This window comes from Scomber japonicus, chromosome 15, assembly GCF_027409825.1.
Source record: "Scomber japonicus isolate fScoJap1 chromosome 15, fScoJap1.pri, whole genome shotgun sequence".
Taxonomy (NCBI): domain Eukaryota; kingdom Metazoa; phylum Chordata; class Actinopteri; order Scombriformes; family Scombridae; genus Scomber; species Scomber japonicus.
This window is the reverse complement of record NC_070592.1, coordinates 16,629,629-16,649,375: the sequence shown is the minus strand read 5'-3', so window position 1 is coordinate 16,649,375 and position 19,747 is coordinate 16,629,629. Positions and strand designations below refer to the sequence as shown.

Sequence of the window (19,747 nt, the reverse complement as noted above, 5' to 3'; positions counted from 1 at the left end):
TAAAGATAATTGGTGAAATAATACACAATCCTTGTCTTCTGGTTATACCGCCTCGTCCGTTGAGCAAAGAAGGCACTAACGACACGTCTTCTTCTACAGACTGATCTGTAGGCTCTGACAATATATTTATTGCATACGCAGATCCATTTTCTATGCAGTTTTGACTCAATCAGATTTAAACTTATAGTCTTTGCCTCCATTCATTCAATGTGACTCATTGGGTAGGAATAGTCCGACATGTGGTTATAATTTGAGGGGAAAAGTCTGTAGTGCCAGCTTTTTTTTGTGGTGGGTCTTTGCATATGTGCTACTTTTTATAGATTTTTATCCTGTCACACTAGTTACACGGCCACGCCTGCATCCCATTCATTCAGGTTTGTTAGCCTTATGCATGTTACAAAAGGTCACTGTCTGCTTGTAAAGATATTGTTAAGCAGGTATGAGCAATACTGTGCTTGCTGGGGAGAGAGCAGTTTGGTAAAAACATTTTTATGCCTTTATTGTTTGATTTTCCACCCAAGATGACTGCAAACATTAAACCAGTTGGGACAGATGACGAGGACCTTAATAGACCTGTTTTTCAAGCAGTGTTGTTGTGTAAAACACAGTTTTAAAAAAAGGGTTGATACACACTACTGTATGTATTCTCACACTGTATACATTCACCAGACCTTGAGTCTGTCCTTTGTGTGGCTTTCAACAGGCGTGCTGAGGTGTGTTGATCTGAAGGGAGACAAGCTGTGTTTTCTGTTTACTGTTATCTGTTTGTAAGTGTCAATCTGACCAAAGTGGCACTGAAAGGTCCTGACAGAAGCATCAGAAGATTACTGGCTCATCCCTCCAAACCTGTTATGTAGTATTCTTTCTTAATACTGTTCACACCGAACGATCGCACAAAATGAATCGACTGGACAGGCATGCTGGATCAATCATAGTGTTTGTTTAGTGAGGTGTGTTCAGAACATGTGTGTGTATGTTGGAGGCCGAGGGAAAAAACAAAGAGAGCGAAAATATTTTTTGTGCTTGATAGTTTGTGTCTCCTCAGGCTTATTTCTCTGGCTCACATGTCGAAACAGATAGAGATTCCATTTCCACTCCCTCAGCTCTCCTCTCGCCGTTTCTCTCCTTGTTCTTATGTCAGTGTTGTTGAAGGAATGCTGAGAATGGGCCATTTACACGCTTAGTGAGCAAACATTGTGCACATCAGAATATTGAGTTTATCGGCCTTGGGTAGCCGCAGTTGCTTGCCGCCTGCATACCCTGTGGTGGTTTAGTATTTTAAACCGGCTTTGTTTATAGTAAATTCAGGGCAACTCGGGAAGGAACAGAGAAGAGAGAGATCCCTATCATGATGTGTCACTTCCAACAGTTTGATGTCTGACGTAGTTGCTATAACAACAAACAAAGCAGCAGTATTTGTTTAAATATCCTACCAGTCAGCCAGGTGAGGTGGAGAAAGTCTGTCATACTTCTTATATTGTGTTGCTTCATTCTGCTGTGACCCAAATGTCAAGGGGCTGAATAAGAAACCTCCAGGCTCTGTTGGGTGCTAGTGTGCTCGAGTCACCCACTTAACTCATATTAACCTCAGGGTTGATTCACATTGGCTGCTGTGTTCTTTGATTTTGTAACTGCTAGACAATAACAGCAAGTGCTATTTCATAATGTCACTTTCTGTGTTTTTTTTTTGTCTGTTGTTCTGCAACAAACGATAATTGGCTTTTTTGAGGTTTACACATTAAGAAAAGTATAGGCAAGTGCACATCTCTAAGTTTATGGCTGTTATTGAAACTCCTCAGATATGTACTGTAATGCTGCATCAGCACAGTTCACTCACATACAGATCACGCCCCATGTGGCTATATTTTCTTTAATTTAAAGACAAAAAATCAATTGAAGTACTCGTGTTTTTTTTGGACTTCAGTAACTTGGCAGTAGTGAAAATATTCCATGCGGAGCAGCATGTGTGCCCAACATGCCTGTCTGTCCACCATGGAACTTTGGAAGGGAAACTGCGCACCACAAAATGCCTAATTTCTATGGTTAGAAATGAGTCAAGAAACAGGATGTCAGCCATTTTGTTAGCAGATGAATCACCACAGAGGGACATGTTGCAAATTAACCCCTCTCGGCCAGGCTGGGCTTCTCAATGACTCATCAGGCTGCTGAGTAAACCGGGTTCTCCATGTCATTGCAGGTTAGGGCTTGGTTCCTTTGCTATCAGCACAAATCTCTAAGTGTGCTTTGACATTTTCAATTAGATACAAACACCTACTCACCATCAGACCCCAGGTTGCAAACACACCCTGATCAGTTACTTAATCAGACAGTCAATCAACCATAGTTCCTAAGGCTGAACATCTCCATGGCGATGTATACACAAAGTCAAAACACTTCCTGTTTTGACCGCATGAAGCAATGTGCAGAAGGAACATATATTCCTGGGATTTACCAAGTGTTTAACCAGTTCACTTTCAAATGAACCATCCAGTATACAACTGTGTGTCCAGTTGATGGTACATAACATAACTGTGTTGTGGGTGGGAGAACATACTGGGATCTTTGTCACATGGGCTCCTCCCCTTTCTCTTCTTCTGCATGAAATGCCAAAACTAAATCATACCAGCAACAGTGACAGTCTCCTTTTATCTTAGGAAAGAACAAAACTATGCCAAATAATTAGACATAATTAGTGCCAAATAATGATGACAAAGTTGTGCCTCACACACGGGAATGAACCAGTCATTGTTATTAGGGTTGAATAGTAAATTAATTAGATTGACAGAAAATTTGCAACTTTGTGTAAATAAATTGTTTAGGGCATTTTTTAAAGCAAAAATGCTAATCATTGTTTAGTCAAAGCATCTCATATATGAATACTAACTTTTTGTCTGATGTGATAGTGAGCTGAGTATCTTCAGGTTAAAGAATGTTGATTGGACAAAACAAGCTGGCATCTCCTTGAACTTTAAGAAATTGTGATGTGCAGTTTTCATCATTTCTTGATATTACCTAGACCAATGATTAATCACAAAAAATAATCTGGAGGTTTGTTGATAATGACAATGTTACTAGTATGCCTCTCCTTCAAGTGTTTTGTCTGTCGTAAAATTCTCCTTACTTGGCTTTCCCTCCATCTTCCTTTGATCCAATTTTTTATGGTTGCTTATTGTCTCTTTTGGGTTTGGAGCAGGGTTATTTTGAAATTTCCATTAGTTTTTATTTTTATTTAGTTTTTCAGTTTGCTTTCTTATTTCAGTTTAGTTTTAGTTAGTTTAACAAGTGATTAAGTAGTTTTAGTTTAGTTTTTATTTTGAGGAATTGACTAGTTTTAGTTTTAGTCCTAGTTTTTCAGGTATTAGGAGGAAAGCCTTGATAAGTAGAAGCTGTAAAGGATCAAATAATGCCTGACACTGAGGTAACATTTGCTGTGTTTGTGGTCTCCCTACAGGTACCAGCCTGTTATTTCAAGAAGTCAAACTGAACAGAATACATTAAGATTGAGGGGGAAAATGAAAAGAAAACTAAAACTAAGCTGATTTTATCTGCAATTCAGTTTAGTTTCAATTAGCCTTTAATTGTTCATTGTAGTTTTTATTTAGTTTTATGTCAGTTAAATAAATAATTTTTTCACTGCTAGTTTTAGTTTTAGTCTTGGTTTTAGTTAACTATAATAACCCTGGTTATTAGTGAGTGAGATATGAACACTCCTTGTAATCATTCCTCCTGTTCATACTGGTTAGTAAACGATCACCTTCAAATGTGCTTTCAGTGTAAGTAATGTGGGACAAAATCCCCAGTGCGTCCACATAGTCATTATGTGCAAAAATGTTTTTAAAATTTTATCTGAAGCTATGTGAGGCTTCAGCAGTCTGAGTTAGTCTTATCAAGTGGATATCTCTCACATTTACAGTCTTTAGAATAAATCCACTCTTTGTGTTTCCTTCGGACAGTGTTTCCCTGTTGAGCAGTGGTGGAAGTATAGTAACAAAAGGAGGGACTTTGGCACTGAAAAGACTGTAATGTTGAAAGATATCTATTTGATTCGACTCATTTGGATGGCTAAAGCTTCATATTAGCTTCAGATAGTTTTTTAAATGCCTGAAGAAGCAGGCTTGTGGTTTTTGGCCCCTATCATAAGTTACATCATAATTGCATTATGAAGGGATCTTCTAATTCCAGTACGAGCAGGGGGAATGACTATGGGAAGAAAAATGTCTGTTAATTTGGGCATCTAACTATTGACTGCTAAAACAGACTTGAAAATTATGAAACAGGTTATTTGAGTTATCTTAAGGATCGGTGAAGTGGATCGTAAAGGTCTCCACCCTCTTTGGCCCATTAAATTACACATTCACAGAATAGTCATGCAACAATGTTCCTTTCACTACCTTAAATTAAGTTTAAATCAGTTCAAGTCATGACATATCTAATAGCATACTCATCGCCTTCACTTAAATCAATTTGTTTGCTGTGATGACACAGATTTTTTAGGATGTCTCAGTAGCAACAATGACGCACTAGAAGGACAAGTTTACTAAGCAGTGATATGAAAGAACCTGTCTATACACCTCTCCATGCCTTTCCCACCTCTCCCTTGCACCTCCCTTTTTTCTCATAAGACTTTCTTCTTCTTCTTTTTCTTCCCCCAATTGTATTTTCTGTGTCTCGTTTTTTTTATTCATAACATTATGTACATTTTTCTTACAAGCTGAATGACATTTCAGTTAATCATTGCTGCTCTCACAATTATGATATTTTGTTGCTGAATACTACTGCCATAGATCATAATTAAATTTACTATTTTTCATCTTCAGAAATGTCTACTTATTATTCTCCTCATCCAGTCAAACATTATATGCCAGATCTTGTCAAGAGTTATTTTTAGTTCTCTTTTCTTTTATAACTGAATATTAATGTATGTAACAATGTCATCTACACCCGTCTTTCCCAGACTGCATGAACTTGTCCTATAAACTTAGAAACATGGCTGTAGGCTTTGACAGAAAACACTTGTTGAGATCTGTCCCAACTGCTCTGTCTGTCTGTTGTAGTAAAAATGTGGTATTGCATGCAGTTAAAGGTGTGTTAATATGAAAGGTGTACTCGTTAAACTTTCTGCACAGGCTTCAACTCAGCAACAACGGATGCTTTGTGTAGGAGGTTAAAAGTGGTAATCTGTTGGCTTTGTGTATCCTGACACAAAGCATTCTTCGTCTCACCACGCTAAGGAATATTTAATTAAATTAAGGTGTGGTGTTACCTGTGTGAAACGACTAGCAATGCAATTAAACCACATGAAAATATTTCATTTGCTTTGTAAACCAGTGTGTTTGGATTCTTGGAATCCTGTAATGGCATCGCACTGGATCAGGCTGTGCAGAAATCAGAATGACTGGAAATAAGATGATAACGATTTCGTTTTATTGTTTAATTCACCAACATATTGGATTCCTTTGTCTGTATAATGTGCATAACTCACTGCACTGTCCTTTTTTTCCCTGTTTGATTTTGTTGCACAGGCTTAAATTCCCCCTTACGTCTTCTCATCCCCGAGCCCTGACCTTTGATCTCACCCCCTTCTCCAATCATGGCACACCGGTCTCAGAGTTCATCAGCTGGTGATAACCCCCTCGACCCAAACTATTTGCCACCACACTACCGGGAGGAATACCGTATCGCTATTGACGCACTGATAGAAAATGATTTACCGGTAACCATGCACATTTCTATTTGTGTGTCCTTTGTGTCTGTGTTTCTAATTAATATTTATTTAAAAATACTTAAAAAAGAGATGTAGATGTCCTTATGCAATAAATCTGTGCATCTCTCCTGTCACACCAGGGATACTATGAGTTTCTCCAGACCGCAGATGTGGTCAATTTCCTTGCACAGCAGGAACTTGAATATATCAAGTCCACAATCCAAGCACCCCACCAGAACTCCAACTTCCCAGAGCTGACATACCACGAAGGAGGTAATGACGTTGAGGGTTCCTCTGACACCTACTGGCCGATGCAGTCTGACGTGGCTGCACCGGGTCTGGACCTGGGGTGGCCAATGACACAGCACAGCTTAATTGGGCCCACAGAGGTCACTACTCTGGTCAACCCCTCAGACCCAGACATGCCAAGCATCAAGGAACAGGCGAGGAGACTCATCAAGAATGCACGCCAAGTAAGTAAAAGGGACATACAGAGAAATACAGTAAAACTTGGATGTCCAGATTGCTTTCAGATCAAGGTCTTGACAAGATCAAAGGATTCCACATGCACATTCAATGTATACCACTATTAATGTGCTACATGTGTTTTCATTTCTGGGCATATACACTACTTCTCAAAGATTTAAGTAGATGGGTGGGAAATTAACACACCCTTTCTTACTACTGAGTATCCACTTTCTCTGCCTTATCAGTAGCTATTGTATAATACAAGCATTATCCCTTTAAAGAAATTGAGATAAAAGGCTGCCAATGAGTAGTAAATGTGTCGATTACGCTATCTCATTGTTAGTTTAATCTTACTTTTTATCTGCCACTGACAACTTAGCCACCACTCCCTTTTAAGATGAATGTCTAACTGGCTGGCCTTTGGCTACATAAAAAATTATAGTCAAAGGGGGCTTATTATGCTTTTCCTTATTTTCAGTCAATATATATATAATGTTACAATGTTGGATGTTCATATTTATGTGGCCAAAGTGTCAAATAAAGAGGTATGTAAAAGTAATCCCTGCAAAAGCAAAAGGCAGACTGCATTCAGATCAGTCTGAACACTTCAATGGTTTTTTCTTTTTCTTTACCTGTTGGAGGTGTGCTGGTCATCTGCAGCTCTTCTTCTAACCTCATCATCACTATAGCCAATTGTGCTTGTACTATTCCTCCCTGCATTATTTCTAACTTATCCACTAAGCAAAGAGCTCCACATATCTCCATATTGTTGTGTTGACCGGTTTTTAGCACTGCTAATGAAGCTCAGCTAATTTGGTGAAGAACATGTTTCATTTCTTGGCACCAAGGAAGCCCATTAGTTGAGTCATTTAAATGATTTTCATATAAAATATTAAAGAAAGAAATGAGAGGGCCTTAAAGACACTGGAACTAAGGCTGCCCGTTAGAGCCAGAGGCTAAACTGAGGAGCTGCATAAAGGGCCAGTATAAGATAAATAAGGAGTTTTGTGAACTGTGATTCATGTAAAGCTACTCTTGTGGAGTCCCATATTAAAAATATAGAGCTGGAAATTAGCATATTACGTACCCTTTAGCATGAAGTATACATGTCAAAAGTCACAAGCAGTGAAAGCTGTATGTGTGGTGGGTTATTTTGGTATCAGTTCTCCATTTTGGTTTTGGAGTGTCTCTTTTACTTGTGATGACATTTACGAGTGTGTCTCTCAGGCATTCATTAAAGTGTCAAAACATGCACATGGAGGACAGAAAGATTGCAAGAGACAGGAGTCATTAATCTTGTCAATATCACATTTGCAGAGTATTACTGATATGCTGACTGTAGTTGAATGCATATTTGGTTTCAGTAATTTTGTTACTGTACAATGTGCAAGCATTAATTTTAAGAGCTAAAATGGGCTTGGTGATTTGTTTGTGACTAAAAGCAGTTCAGTGAGTGACATAAACTTTACTGTGATAGAAACTTTTTATTTGATATTCAAATGTTCATATCCATGGGGTTAGTAAGTTAGTAAATCAATTAGTCTACACATCCCACTTGTGAATTTACACAATTTCAATTACAACATGCAATCCTTTCACTAGTAGCATAAAAAGGTCTCTACAAATTATGCAAATGTTGCAATTGTCAAATCACCTGGTCAGTTAACAACAGGCCTGCAAGTTATAAAACTGGAATAAGAAGATCATTATTAAAAGATCATAAGCTCATTTTATACTGAACCAACTGTCTCATGTTCTTGTGATTGCCCCTCTTCTCCAGGTTATCGCTGTGGTGATGGACATGTTCACAGATGTTGACATTTTTGGTGAACTCTTGGACGCAGCAGCACGCCACGTTCCTGTTTACATTCTTCTGGATGAACAGGAAGCCCATCATTTTGTCTCTATGGTTATCAATTGCAAAGTCAACTTGGACTTAATTCATGTGAGCTTGCCTTTTCAGTACATTGTCTCAAAAGACTAATAGTTGTTGTTATTGACGTACTTATAAAACATAATTTCAAAAAAAGGCATACATGTGTCCATTACATGATTTAAATTCTGGTTTTGCAGATGATGCGTGTCAGAACCGTAGCAGGAATAACCTATTATTCCCGGACGGGGAAATCATTTAAGGGACAGGTGAAAGATCGGTTTCTACTGACTGACTGCAGGGCCGTACTCAGTGGGAACTACAGGTGAGTTCATTAAAATGCCAAGACCCTCCATGCAATTCATACTGTAAATTCAAGTTATTTAATTGCCTCCACCATCTTCCTTATTTCTTTATAGTTTCATGTGGTCCTATGAGAAGATTCACCGCTGCATAGCCCACCTTTTCCTTGGAGAGCTAGTTGCAACCTTTGATGAAGAGTTTCGCATTCTCTATGCTCAGTCAGAGCCTCTGCACATTGACCCATCTGATGGAGCACTTGCAATGTCAGACACCAGCAGCACCAGCAGTTATTTCAGCAGCCAGTTTGGTTTGAAGAGGACCCAGTCTTTGCGGACCCCCGGATCATTTCGCAGACCTGAGATTTCCCCTGGCTTGCCTTATGGAGACTCTGATCGCAACCTTGCAATTCCATTCCGGAGAAATGACCCATTTCGTCACACCATTGAACCTGGGCCAGGAATTAAAATTGGGAAGTATTCCCAGCAACAGTTTTATCTGCAGCAGTCATTCCTGGATCAGGGAAGGTCCATCGTGTCTAGGCAGATGGAGATGAGTAGTAGTGCGTACAAGAGGCACAGCTATGCAGAGGGAACCCAAGAAAACTACTCATCTTCAAGGCAATACATGAAGCAAAGAGTCATGAATAATCTGGACGAGACAGAGTTCCACAGGTTATTTATGTTTTTATACCTACAACTGTTTGGAATCAAAATAATTCAGAATCATTACATTATTATTATTAACATGTTATGTCATTAAGTCTTAACATATAACTATGAATTTATAATCAAACAAGTAAGAACCAATGTATTTTCTCTACAGGGAACAGACCCAAAGTAGCCGTTACTACAATGAAGGGCCTGGACCGGGATCTGGCCATGGACACTACGACAGAATTCGAGGCCGTCCTCCACATCTTTCCATTGACCAGTATTCAGACTCAAGCTTCCGCTCAGATTCGGAGCCTCCACCTGCAATTCATGGAAGAGACTACTTTTCATCTGAAGATTTAGGTGGACATGAGGGGCAGCAGGCACCTCCTTTAGCTGGAAGGTATGGAGGAGGTTCCTCCCATAGGAGGCCAACCATAGGTCAGACGTATGCCTGTCAAAGCTCACCCACACAGCCCCATCCACCAGAGAGGAAACAGTTTCCAAGTAAATCTGACCAGGAACATGATCAAGATGACAGTAATAAGCAAGGAATGAGGAGTTGGAGAATCCACTCTTATCTTAGCACTTATGAGGACAGTGGAGAAGAAGGCCTGACTCAACCAATGGGGCCTGATGCATTTGAAGATCCTCCACTGTCCCAGCAGCCTACTGCTTCTGAAAGTTCAGCTCGCCGCTTTGGAATAAAGGAGCCACCAAATGCTCCCTCCAAGCCCAGACCGGATATTCTGAAACCACGCTATGGAAAGCCTGTCTTGCCTGAGAGCACCAGCAAAGACTCTGCCCCAACGACTGCCAAAGATGTGAAAAATGATAGGGAGGTGGAGAAGGAAAGGGAAACAGATCCAGAGAGAGGTACAGCAAGGGAGGCGGGTGTGGATACAGAGATGAAGGAGGCTACAGATCTCCTCCTTTCCAAGCATGAATCATTCCGCTCACGTATTAACCCACTCCTTCAACGTAGCTCACGTCTGCGCTCCTCGCTTATATTCTCGTCTTCCAAGGCAGAGATACACAGTGGTAGCCTGGGCCTAAAACCAGCCACAGAGCAAGATGAGGAGTTAGACTCAGTACGCACTTCCTCAATTGTGTCCAAGATCTTAGAAAAGAGAAGGTCATTTTCTCGGGAGCCGTTTGATTGGAGAAAGAAGCTGGAAGAGAAAGAAAAGGAAAAAGAGAAGGAAGAAAAAGACAAGGAGAATGAGCATCAGCAAAAGGAAAAGGAGATCAAAGATGAGCCAAAAGGAGAAGAGAAACTTCAAAAGAATAAAGAAGAGGTAAAGAAAACCGAAACTGTCGAGACCTCTGAAGTAACATCATCATCTCTGAACATGAATGACCCAGCCAGTCGATTACAGTATTTCAAAGACCTGGCTGCCAAGCGAAAGGCCTCACGAATGGAGTCAGAGTCATTGCTAAAAGCCACAGAGCCTGCTGAAAAAAAGCCAGACCTTTCTGATAAACCTTCTCCAAACACTACGACGACTCCAAAGATCACAAATGTCAGTTCAGCAGAACCTGAACCAAAGAAGCCAGACATCTCAGAGAAACTAGCAGAGCTCAATCGCAGACCTTCACTTAGTTCCTCAAAACCACCCATAATGCCTACCAAGCCTTCCACAACCCACCAGAAGTCTTCAGAGACAACTCAGGCTCATAAAGAGGAGAATACAGTGGAGGGTCAAAAGAAAGACATATTCAAGTCTTTGAAACCCCTTCAATCACCTAAAATTTTTAAAAGGGAGCCAGTGAAGCTTAAGGGACTAAATCCTCGTCGTGTTTCCTGTGATGAGGAGGTTCTGACCACAGATGCTACAGATGCAGAGAAGAGTGAAATGAAAAAGAGCCGCTCCCATAGTTCTTCAACCCTACGACATGCAGAATTCACAGAAGGACTACAAAAAAATATGGGATCTAATACATCCCTCAACACACTTGGGGGTGAGGGAAAAGGTGACAAGACAATTGATTTCCTCAAGAAGCAGACTCTCAGACTAAAGGGATTCCTGGGGCCCAAAGATAAAGAGAAGAAATCTGTAGGAGATGATAGGGGCATGGGCACTGTCAAAGAGACAACTGAAGGTTCAAGCAAAAAGCAGAGTCTGTCAGCTAAAGATACAGGATCTACCACAACTGACCAAACCACAGCCAACCACAAGACATCAACTGGTTTATCAGGCCCATCACGATACCAGGGCCCTGGCAGCTCTGTCCTGTTCAGTAGTAATCTACGAGATGACACCAAAGTCATTCTGGAGCAGATCTCAGCCAACAGCCAGAAGAATCGACTGGAGCGAGAAGAAACAGAAGGCAACAGAGATAATGATGGCGGGGAGAAGGGGCTGGACAGAGAGAACTCCATAAATAACCGACTTCTGCGACCAACCGGCAACATTCAGGAGAGAGAGGGATTGCTGAAGAGAATAGAGAGCATGAGGAAGGAGAAGAAGGTCTACAGCCGTTTTGAGGTAGTCCATCACTGATGTTTGCACTGTAGATGGGAAGGGGGTATAAACAAAAGTAGTATTTGGTGACAATATGAAAAGTAGCAGCAAAGACTATTTGTGAAATTAGGTTTTGAATTAAATTAAATTTAAAAAAAGACCAATTCTTATATTGTTTGAGTACACTGCACACTTAAGAGTACAATGTGGGAGAACAATCTGAACCATCAAAATGAACAAATACGTTTAACTCATGTTTAGATGCTTTGAAAGTAATCGTGTATGTTTTTACTGATCCTTTCTTATACATTGTCTACATAATTAGAGCAATTATATAGTTGTTGGTGTGAATGAAAGTATTTTTATCATACACAATCATCATACACAATGTTCTTTTTACATAGCGTCTGCTCTTAATCTGTGAAAATAAATTTTTGTGCAACACCTGTTTATTGATTTATATATACTGTAGACGTCTTGCATAGATACAGCATATCATTATCATATATATTATATTATTAGCATATTATTATACACTTTTAAATACAAGTGAATTTGGTTTTATTCTTTCCAGTATATTGGTAATTTAAAGTGACATTAAGATAAGCAGAACACTGTAGTTAAGATGCACTGATGGCATAACTCACTGTTGTTCCTGTTCTTCTGTTAACAGATGGGAAATAACCTGGGATAACGAAAATGGAGGAGCACCTTTTTATATGGACTATTTATACAAGATGATCAAAAAGACTCTTTTCCCATATGTGCCAACGACACTTTCAAAATACCTCTGTGGCTCTAGACTACAGCCTTTCCTGGATTTTCAGTCAACATAATAAAACTTGAAAAGACAATACATAAAAATGCTGAAAACAAACTAAAGTCAGTGAGTCTGGAATGTGCCTGTTTGCCAGACCCTGGCACAACTTTTACCTTATATGGCGATTGAGAGAAAGAGTGACTCTACTTGAATACAAGGTGCATGGGCTAATGTTTCATCAAACAGAAAAAGGTAGAGAAATGTACCTATAACTAAGCTTGTGTGGACGTGACTGAGGTAGTGAGAATAAGAGAGTCAGCACATATCGCACCCGAGGGAAATAAAATTCATGCCAGTCAAAAAGCATGGCGGTATATAACTGCACTTCTGTGGAACCAGTGTTTGTGTTGTTGGGACTTGTTTGAAACTGAGAAGGTGTGCCAATGGCCCACCAAGGGCATTACCAAATCTAGAAGGCCTAATATTAACCCAGGCCAGGGTGAAATTTTCAGGGTAAGTATGAGTTTAGAGAATGAAGTGAGACAAAATCAAAATTGAGGAAACTGTTTTAAAATGTCTAATTCCGACTTTGAGGCAGCAGGATTTCAATTGAAAGTCAAGCCTGTAGTGAACTTTACTCTGAAGATACATACCTTTCTGTTAAGGTGTGTACCGATTTCTTATAGTTAAAGATGTCAAATAACCATTCATAGAGAGGGCCTAAGAGCTTGCAGGGTCAGAGATATGGAGGTAATATACATATGTGTGTGTACTTGGCTTTGTCTTGTTTTGTAATATAAATAAATATGTAAAGCTTTTACAGTATCAAAAACGAAAAGCCAATTCCTATACTGTATATAACTGAAAAATATGCCTCTGCTACTCTCTTCTCTTATTAGTCATAACCTGTAATGAAAAGGAAGATGATTGATACATTTTGCAGTATTGGAACAGGGCCATGCTTCCTTACATAAGGCACTTAGACACCTACGCCCTACACACAACTCCCCACTCCCAACTCCTTTGTTGGCTCATAAACACTGTCAAACCAAATATTTAGTTATACGGTACAGTTTCCAGGCTGCTTGACAAATGGGCTAAGCACAAAACCATTTAGTGTAAAGTGTATTTTTGTACAGTACATCAAAAGATTGGAGGATCTACTGCTATACGGACACTACAGTGGTTCTATTAGAGATTATATTGTAAATATTTAAATAAATTAAGGGATGGTGGATATATTAAGCATCAAATTGGATTATGATTACCTTCACTGTAGTATCATGGTGCCTTGTATTTTTCAAATTAACATGTAAGTATGTGGTTTTGTTGCACAGGGTCATGTCTTTTTTTAAACCTCAAATAGTATTACATTGTATTTGAGATACTGCAAAAAACGTTTACTACTTTTATTAAATCTCTTCAGAACTGAAGTTGATTGTGATTGTGTGTCCATTTAAGTACAGAAGGAGTGTAAAGTGTAGGAAGGCCTCTTTAAGATTCATAAAATAATGCCCTTTGAGAACGACGTGACAACATTTGAAAAACTTTTACAAATTTTTAGATATGTTAATTTAATATTTTATGAATACACAATATACTTTCAGATATAAACAGTACTGTAGAGGAGTAGTACTGGCATCTACCCTCCTGAAGTAAGCCATTTCAACAGTTAAAGAATGAAAAACATTTTAAGGTTTCAAAAATACATAACATTTGGCAATTAATATAAAAACATGAATTTTTTTTGAACATTTTAGAAGATTCAAAGTTTTCACCTGACAACAAAGATGAGTGGTCAAAGTTCAACAGACTGTTGCATCCTCTGATCCTCTAAAACTACCAGTCAACATACAGTTTTACTCCTGCTGAGCCTCTGAAGCCATTGCCCCCAGTTGCTTCTGCCTCTTCAACTCTTCCAGCTCCTCATCGAGGCGGCACAGCTGAGCCAACTTCAGTTCTTCTATAAGAATCAGAGAACAGATCAAAGGGGTTGAAAAAAGGGAAAACAATCCCCATACTCATGCATAAATAAAACCAATTGTGTGGTAACGTGTTTGCTTGCATAAAACTGTGTTTAAATTATGAGAGGGTACTCACCAGCTGATAACAGCTGCCTTTTTGTATTTTCCGTACTCTCTATTTCAGCTGGAAGTCTTTGTGGCATCTAATTAACAATTTCAGGGATTCCAGTCATTAACAATATTAACAATAAGTCACATTTTAATCAGGCTATCATTATTATTATTATCTATAGAAATCTGGTGAAGAGTATAAGCAGGAGATGAGTCCTAGATGACTTGTTTTTATATTAAATAGACAAACTTACAAACACAGACTGCAGATTCTTATGCTGCTCTATCAGCTGATGTAATTGGTTTTCAAACTTCATCCTGCAGAAACAGGGCTGAATTTAATACATTTATATGACATAAATGTGTTGTTTTTTAAGGTTTTTTTAATGTTATACATAATTGCACTATAAATTGGTACCGCAGCTTCCGGTGTTTAAGCTTGAATTCCTGGATTTCACATCTGTACTGTTCCAGCAATTCTTCGCTTTTCTTGTTCTGCTCTACCTGCCTGCAAAACAAACAACTCACCTATCAGCTCAAGGTATAAAAGCATAAAAAAATTCCAAAGTACCATTAATTGAATTAGACTTTCATTGTGTGCAGTAGACTTGGAAAAAAGTTTGAAACTTGTTAATATATTCAATATCACCATCACTTCAAAACTTTGATGTCAGTCTGATGAGTATATGTATATATCACTGCATACAGTACATGCAAATCTGCTTGCAATTTAAAATACTGTATGGATATAAGATAAAATACAACAAAAAAAGTTTAGTCACAGAGGTATCAAACTTCGAGGTCTTTTAAAATTATGTAACTTTTTTTCCCTCTATGAACAATAAATCGATTGATAATAAATTGATAAATGCAAAAAATGCAAAATCATCAGCTGTGATGCACTAGCAAGTCTTCATCACAGCAGTAACAATAACTGGTTAGTCAACAAGTAGAGTAAGACACGAGTTAAACTTAAGTTCTATATTTTAAATATAGACACAAGCTACAGATATTTTCAAAAATGTACAATACTATATCAATATACAGTATAAATAGGCAATTAGGCAAGATGAAAGCTCTTTTTATAAAGTACAAATTAAAAATGTAAAACCACACAATGAAATTTAACACAGGGAACTTCAGGACTGAATAAAGCAAATCCAACATTTCAGAACAAATCTAATAATACATGTAAGGTTTGACACTGGGCAATTTATCTAATGAAGAATTATGCAGGACTCCAACATGACCTGTGCCCGCCATCTAGTGTTACAAATTACAAACACAAAAATGACATCTCACAATATGGAGAAGTTGAAGAGTCACTATGGAAAAACACAGACAGTTCGTATTGCTGAAGACCCTCAGTTAGGTTTTTCATCCAGTAAGTGTAAAGCTCACCTGACAGAGTCCTGCTCAGACTCTTCACACTGGAACTGCAGCTTCCTGCACAACTCTGAAGAAAAAGAAAAACATCACTGAAACCTCTGATCACCAGTTTATTTACAGTGTGAACTTACAATAAACTCACATGTACCTTCTTTTTCTTTGTGGATTCCCTCCAGCTGGTAAGCTTCAGTTTGTACTGTAACAACAATTACTGATACTATAACACATATTATATTCAGTACAGTGCAGTTCATTTTTCATTGCATAAAGGGCTGTCTATAAAGGATAGTAAATATACTTACATCTTAACAACAGATAAATGCATTGTTTGTGAATTTAAGAAAATGATTAAGGATGATTCTCTGCCTTACAAGATGCCAGCTCCTTCTGCAGGGATGCACTGACTGATTTGAGCTCCTTAATTTCTTCTCCGAGGGCACTTTTACCTTGAATAAAACACAATGTAACTGCAACAACATAAAAACTGCAATAACTGCTATGATGTAACTTATTTGTATTACTTCAAAATAACTGAGTACTTTGTAATTCCTTATTTTGTGTTTGGTTTTGGAAGGATTTTGAGAGTTAATTTAATCAAAATTTCACATAAGATATATACTTTGGGGAAAAAAGTATTATTTTCTGTTTTGTGTATAAAAATATCAAAATTTGTAGCATTGTAAATCTTGTATTTTGTTAGGTAAGTTCCAGCCAAAAACATCAAAACAACCCCATGATTGAAGTTATTTTTAAATTAAATTAAATTAAAAAAGTTGATCTATTATCAAAATCTTTTCAGAATGGTTTAATTGAAGATGTCACTTATACTTTTCATTTTTGTTTTGCTTTTTTTCTATTTAAATTATTATAATATTCACACCTTTTTAAATGTATCTTTTATTTAAGGATTGGAATAACTGGTTATATACTCTGTCCTACACAAAAAGGAAATACTTCAATAAACACCTACATTTATCTATGATAACACACTACATATATGCATAAAATCTTTAAATAATGTTGTTTTTCCCACATGTAAAATCAGAATGGGTCTTGTAGAGTGTTGCGGTTCTCTACAGGACGGAGACATTAATCATATCTCATGAATCTCCATTCATCATTTTCTGATACTCCTTTGAAGGAGTAACAGGTAAGGATGTACCTCACTGAAGATAATGTCAGTCTGTTGTGAGAACTGGTCTGATCAGTGCGTACAGCTATCTTACTCATGGTTTTATATTAAATTAAATTAAAAAAGTTGATCTATTATCAAAATCTTTTCAGAATGGTTTAATTGAAGATGTCACTTATACTTTTCATTTTTGTTTAGCTTTTTTTCTATTTAAATTATTATAATACTTACACCTTTTTAAATACATCTTTATTTAAGGACTAGGATGACTGGCTATATATACCGTCCGACATAAGAACGATGTACCTCAATAAACATTTCACTATAAAACACTCCATATCTAAACGCATTAAATCTTTTTTATTTTTCACATATGAAATCAGAATGGGTCTTGTAGAGTGTTGCTGTTCTCTACAGGACGGAGATATTAATCATATCTCATGAACCTCCATTCATCATTTTCTGATACTCCTTTGAAGGAGTAACAGGTAAGGATGTACCTCACTGAAGATAGTGTCAGTCTGTTGCGAGAACTGGTCTGATCAGTGCGTACAGCTATCTTACTCATGGTTTTAAATTTCCGTGCATGTCAAATTTCTTCTTGTTACATGTTGCTACACATGTTTATCAAAAGCTAAGGTGGATTTTATCTTAATTTCTACAGATATTCCAGTTTTATATGTATTTCTTTGTATAAGACTAAAACCGGACGCGTGTCGTCACCACAGCCTGCCGTCTCATTGGTGCACATTAGCACACATCAGCAATCAAACATACACCACCAGATTAAAGCTTTCTCACATTGCCAAACACTCTGCCCTGTTAAAACAACCTGCACATGACCCACATGGTCATGTTTAGGGTTTTTTGATGTAATTAAAGAAAAAAAGACGAGCACGATTACAAACGGAAGCGGAAATACAGCTCCACAGAGACTAACTCCGGTGTCAAGATTTTACCTCAACTCATTATGCCGTGAAACATGTTGCTGACTTGCACGAAACATCCAGCGAGTGGCAAAAATAAGAACTAATATTTGGATAATGATAAATCCTCTAACACAGCTGCTAAATAATGCATCAACCGTCTCTTTTAACTCCGGTGTAATTCAACACGAAGCCGGAAGGAGACGACAGAGATTCATCCGGCCGTCTGCTTCACTAACTTTACTATGAATGGGAAGACGTGAAAGTATGGTCAGATTATGTTCAAATAAAAAGTATATAACTATATTTTCTGAATAAAATCAGAGATTCACGACCTTTTAAATTAAACAGTGTTGAGACTGTTATCAAATTAAAAAAATATCAACTTACCAAATAAATCTAAATGTTAGACGAAAAAATATGCATGAAGAAGAAACTAAACTTTTCCACAGAAGATGTCACTGTGGGGTCTAAACAGTAAACAGGCCTAAAGCTTTATATCCAGTAAATACAAATGTGCACATGACAATTAAAAGTCCATGATTAAAACATGTCACCTTGTTGCAGCCTCAATAATTTCCCCACCAACTGCTCAAGTTTGGGCTCGTCTCCACCTAAAAGAGCAGGACATAAAAATAATATCAGCTCTGGTTTACAACGCTGAAGTTAGAGTCTCATTTGCGGGTGGACAGCTGTGAAATCACTTTTGTGCTTTCAAATAGAAGACAGTTCTCACAAGTCTAAAACTGTGTTTTAAACAGTCTCTAAAGTCTCCTTGTCTAGTCCAGATTTGACAAGTGTAGTAGTTTTTAATCTGAATCCTGGTCAAAAGGGTATGAATTTTACCTTTTTCTGTTTTAATAAGAAAAATAAGTTGGCTTACACCGCGTTTAGGCTTTAGTTAAGATGTCTAACACCTTTTCCTAAGCTGAAGTGGTAAAAAATTGCAAAATATCATTATTTATGTTTTCCATCACCCTGAAGCAGAAGCTAACTTCAGCACGTTTTCAAAACTCATCTCATTTTTACTTTGTGAAGCTTTAACTGATTTACCTCCATTCAGTGGTGTCACTTGAATCAGCTCCTCGATGCTGAAACCTGTTGTAAAAATGAAGAGAAATGTTTTTTTCCATCGTGTTCTACTGTGCATACATAACAGTGTTAACTAGGCTAACTAGTTGTTTTGTTAGTTTTTATCGGATAAAACTATAGCTAATGTTAGTTTAGTTTTTGTTAAATTTATCAGTCAACACCAATTATTTCCAAAATGTAACAGCAAATTAACACTTTATTACATTTTAATTGAGTAATAAGAAAGCTATAAAGGAAGACACTGACCATTTGGCTACATCCTCACAGTGCTGTTTAACGTCTTAGCAAAGTCAACAGCCACTGCTACGATTTGTGCGGTAACTTTAGGTAATATTTCATCAATGTAAGCTAACCTTCAGACACTAGCTATTATATTATAGTTCAGCTCAAATGTACGGAGTCTAACCTGCCGTCTCGCTCATGTTTATCCAGTCTGGAGAGTCTTTTTTCTCCGTTATTTATGAAGACGTTACAAGTTTCCTTCTTGTGTCCTGACTGAAGAGACATGCGCATGCGCACGCAGAGGGAGCGATCCTGACGTTTAGCGCCAAAAAACCCGCGTCGTTCAACACAGCGGGTTAAAGCCACAGGATTTGTTTAGCATCATCTTATCAATCATTTTATTGGATGAAATCACATTAATGTTTTGTGCTTTGATGATTGATCACAGGACGTTCAAGCTGTTGAAACTGCTTGTGTAGCAGATAAAATGATACAATTTCACAATGCTGAGGCTAAATTATAAAATGTATAGTGTGACATGACCCAGTACCTATGCTTAACATAGGTTTCCCTTCCTCATCTGCAAATTTTAAGTTGATTAGTTAATAGTTGTTGTGGTTGCTAACTTATTATCTCCTCCTCTATCACTGTTGAAATGTTTAAATATTTCACTAGCCTACTTAAAATC

General features: G+C 37.8%; 1 protein-coding gene and 2 non-coding genes across 3 annotated transcripts; 1 reads left to right on the top strand and 2 right to left on the bottom strand.

Moving 5' to 3' along the window:
• The first annotated feature begins 5,590 nt into the window (after nucleotides 1–5,590).
• Nucleotides 5,591–12,531, top strand: fam83hb (family with sequence similarity 83 member Hb). Its single transcript, XM_053333802.1, has 8 exons — nucleotides 5,591–5,713; nucleotides 5,845–6,177; nucleotides 7,953–8,117; nucleotides 8,246–8,370; nucleotides 8,465–9,010; nucleotides 9,171–9,874; nucleotides 9,905–11,487; nucleotides 12,137–12,531. Exons 1-8 carry the CDS (start codon nucleotides 5,591–5,593, stop codon nucleotides 12,155–12,157), a joined length of 3,600 nt encoding a protein of 1,199 aa, XP_053189777.1. The 3' UTR covers nucleotides 12,158–12,531.
• Nucleotides 12,532–16,727: 4,196 nt separating this feature from the next.
• LOC128374767 (U8 small nucleolar RNA) lies at nucleotides 16,728–16,860 on the bottom strand. Its single transcript, XR_008323024.1, has one exon. It is a non-coding gene; the product is annotated as a U8 small nucleolar RNA (small nucleolar RNA).
• Nucleotides 16,861–17,197: 337 nt separating this feature from the next.
• On the bottom strand, nucleotides 17,198–17,330 carry LOC128374766 (U8 small nucleolar RNA). The gene has a single exon (XR_008323023.1). It is a non-coding gene; the product is annotated as a U8 small nucleolar RNA (small nucleolar RNA).
• Between the last annotated feature and the right edge of the window lie 2,417 nt (nucleotides 17,331–19,747).

What these genes read in the sequence shown, in the direction of transcription:
- fam83hb (XM_053333802.1), top strand. Translation starts at nt 5,591, where the DNA reads ATGGCACACCGGTCTCAGAGTTCATCAGCTGGTGATAACCCCCTCGAC. An exon ending in TGATAGAAAATGATTTACCG is followed by an intron (nt 5,714 to 5,844) that starts GTAACCATGCAC and finishes CTGTCACACCAG; the next exon opens with GGATACTATGAGTTTCTCCA. An exon ending in GGAAACAGATCCAGAGAGAG is followed by an intron (nt 9,875 to 9,904) that starts GTACAGCAAGGG and finishes GTGTGGATACAG; the next exon opens with AGATGAAGGAGGCTACAGAT.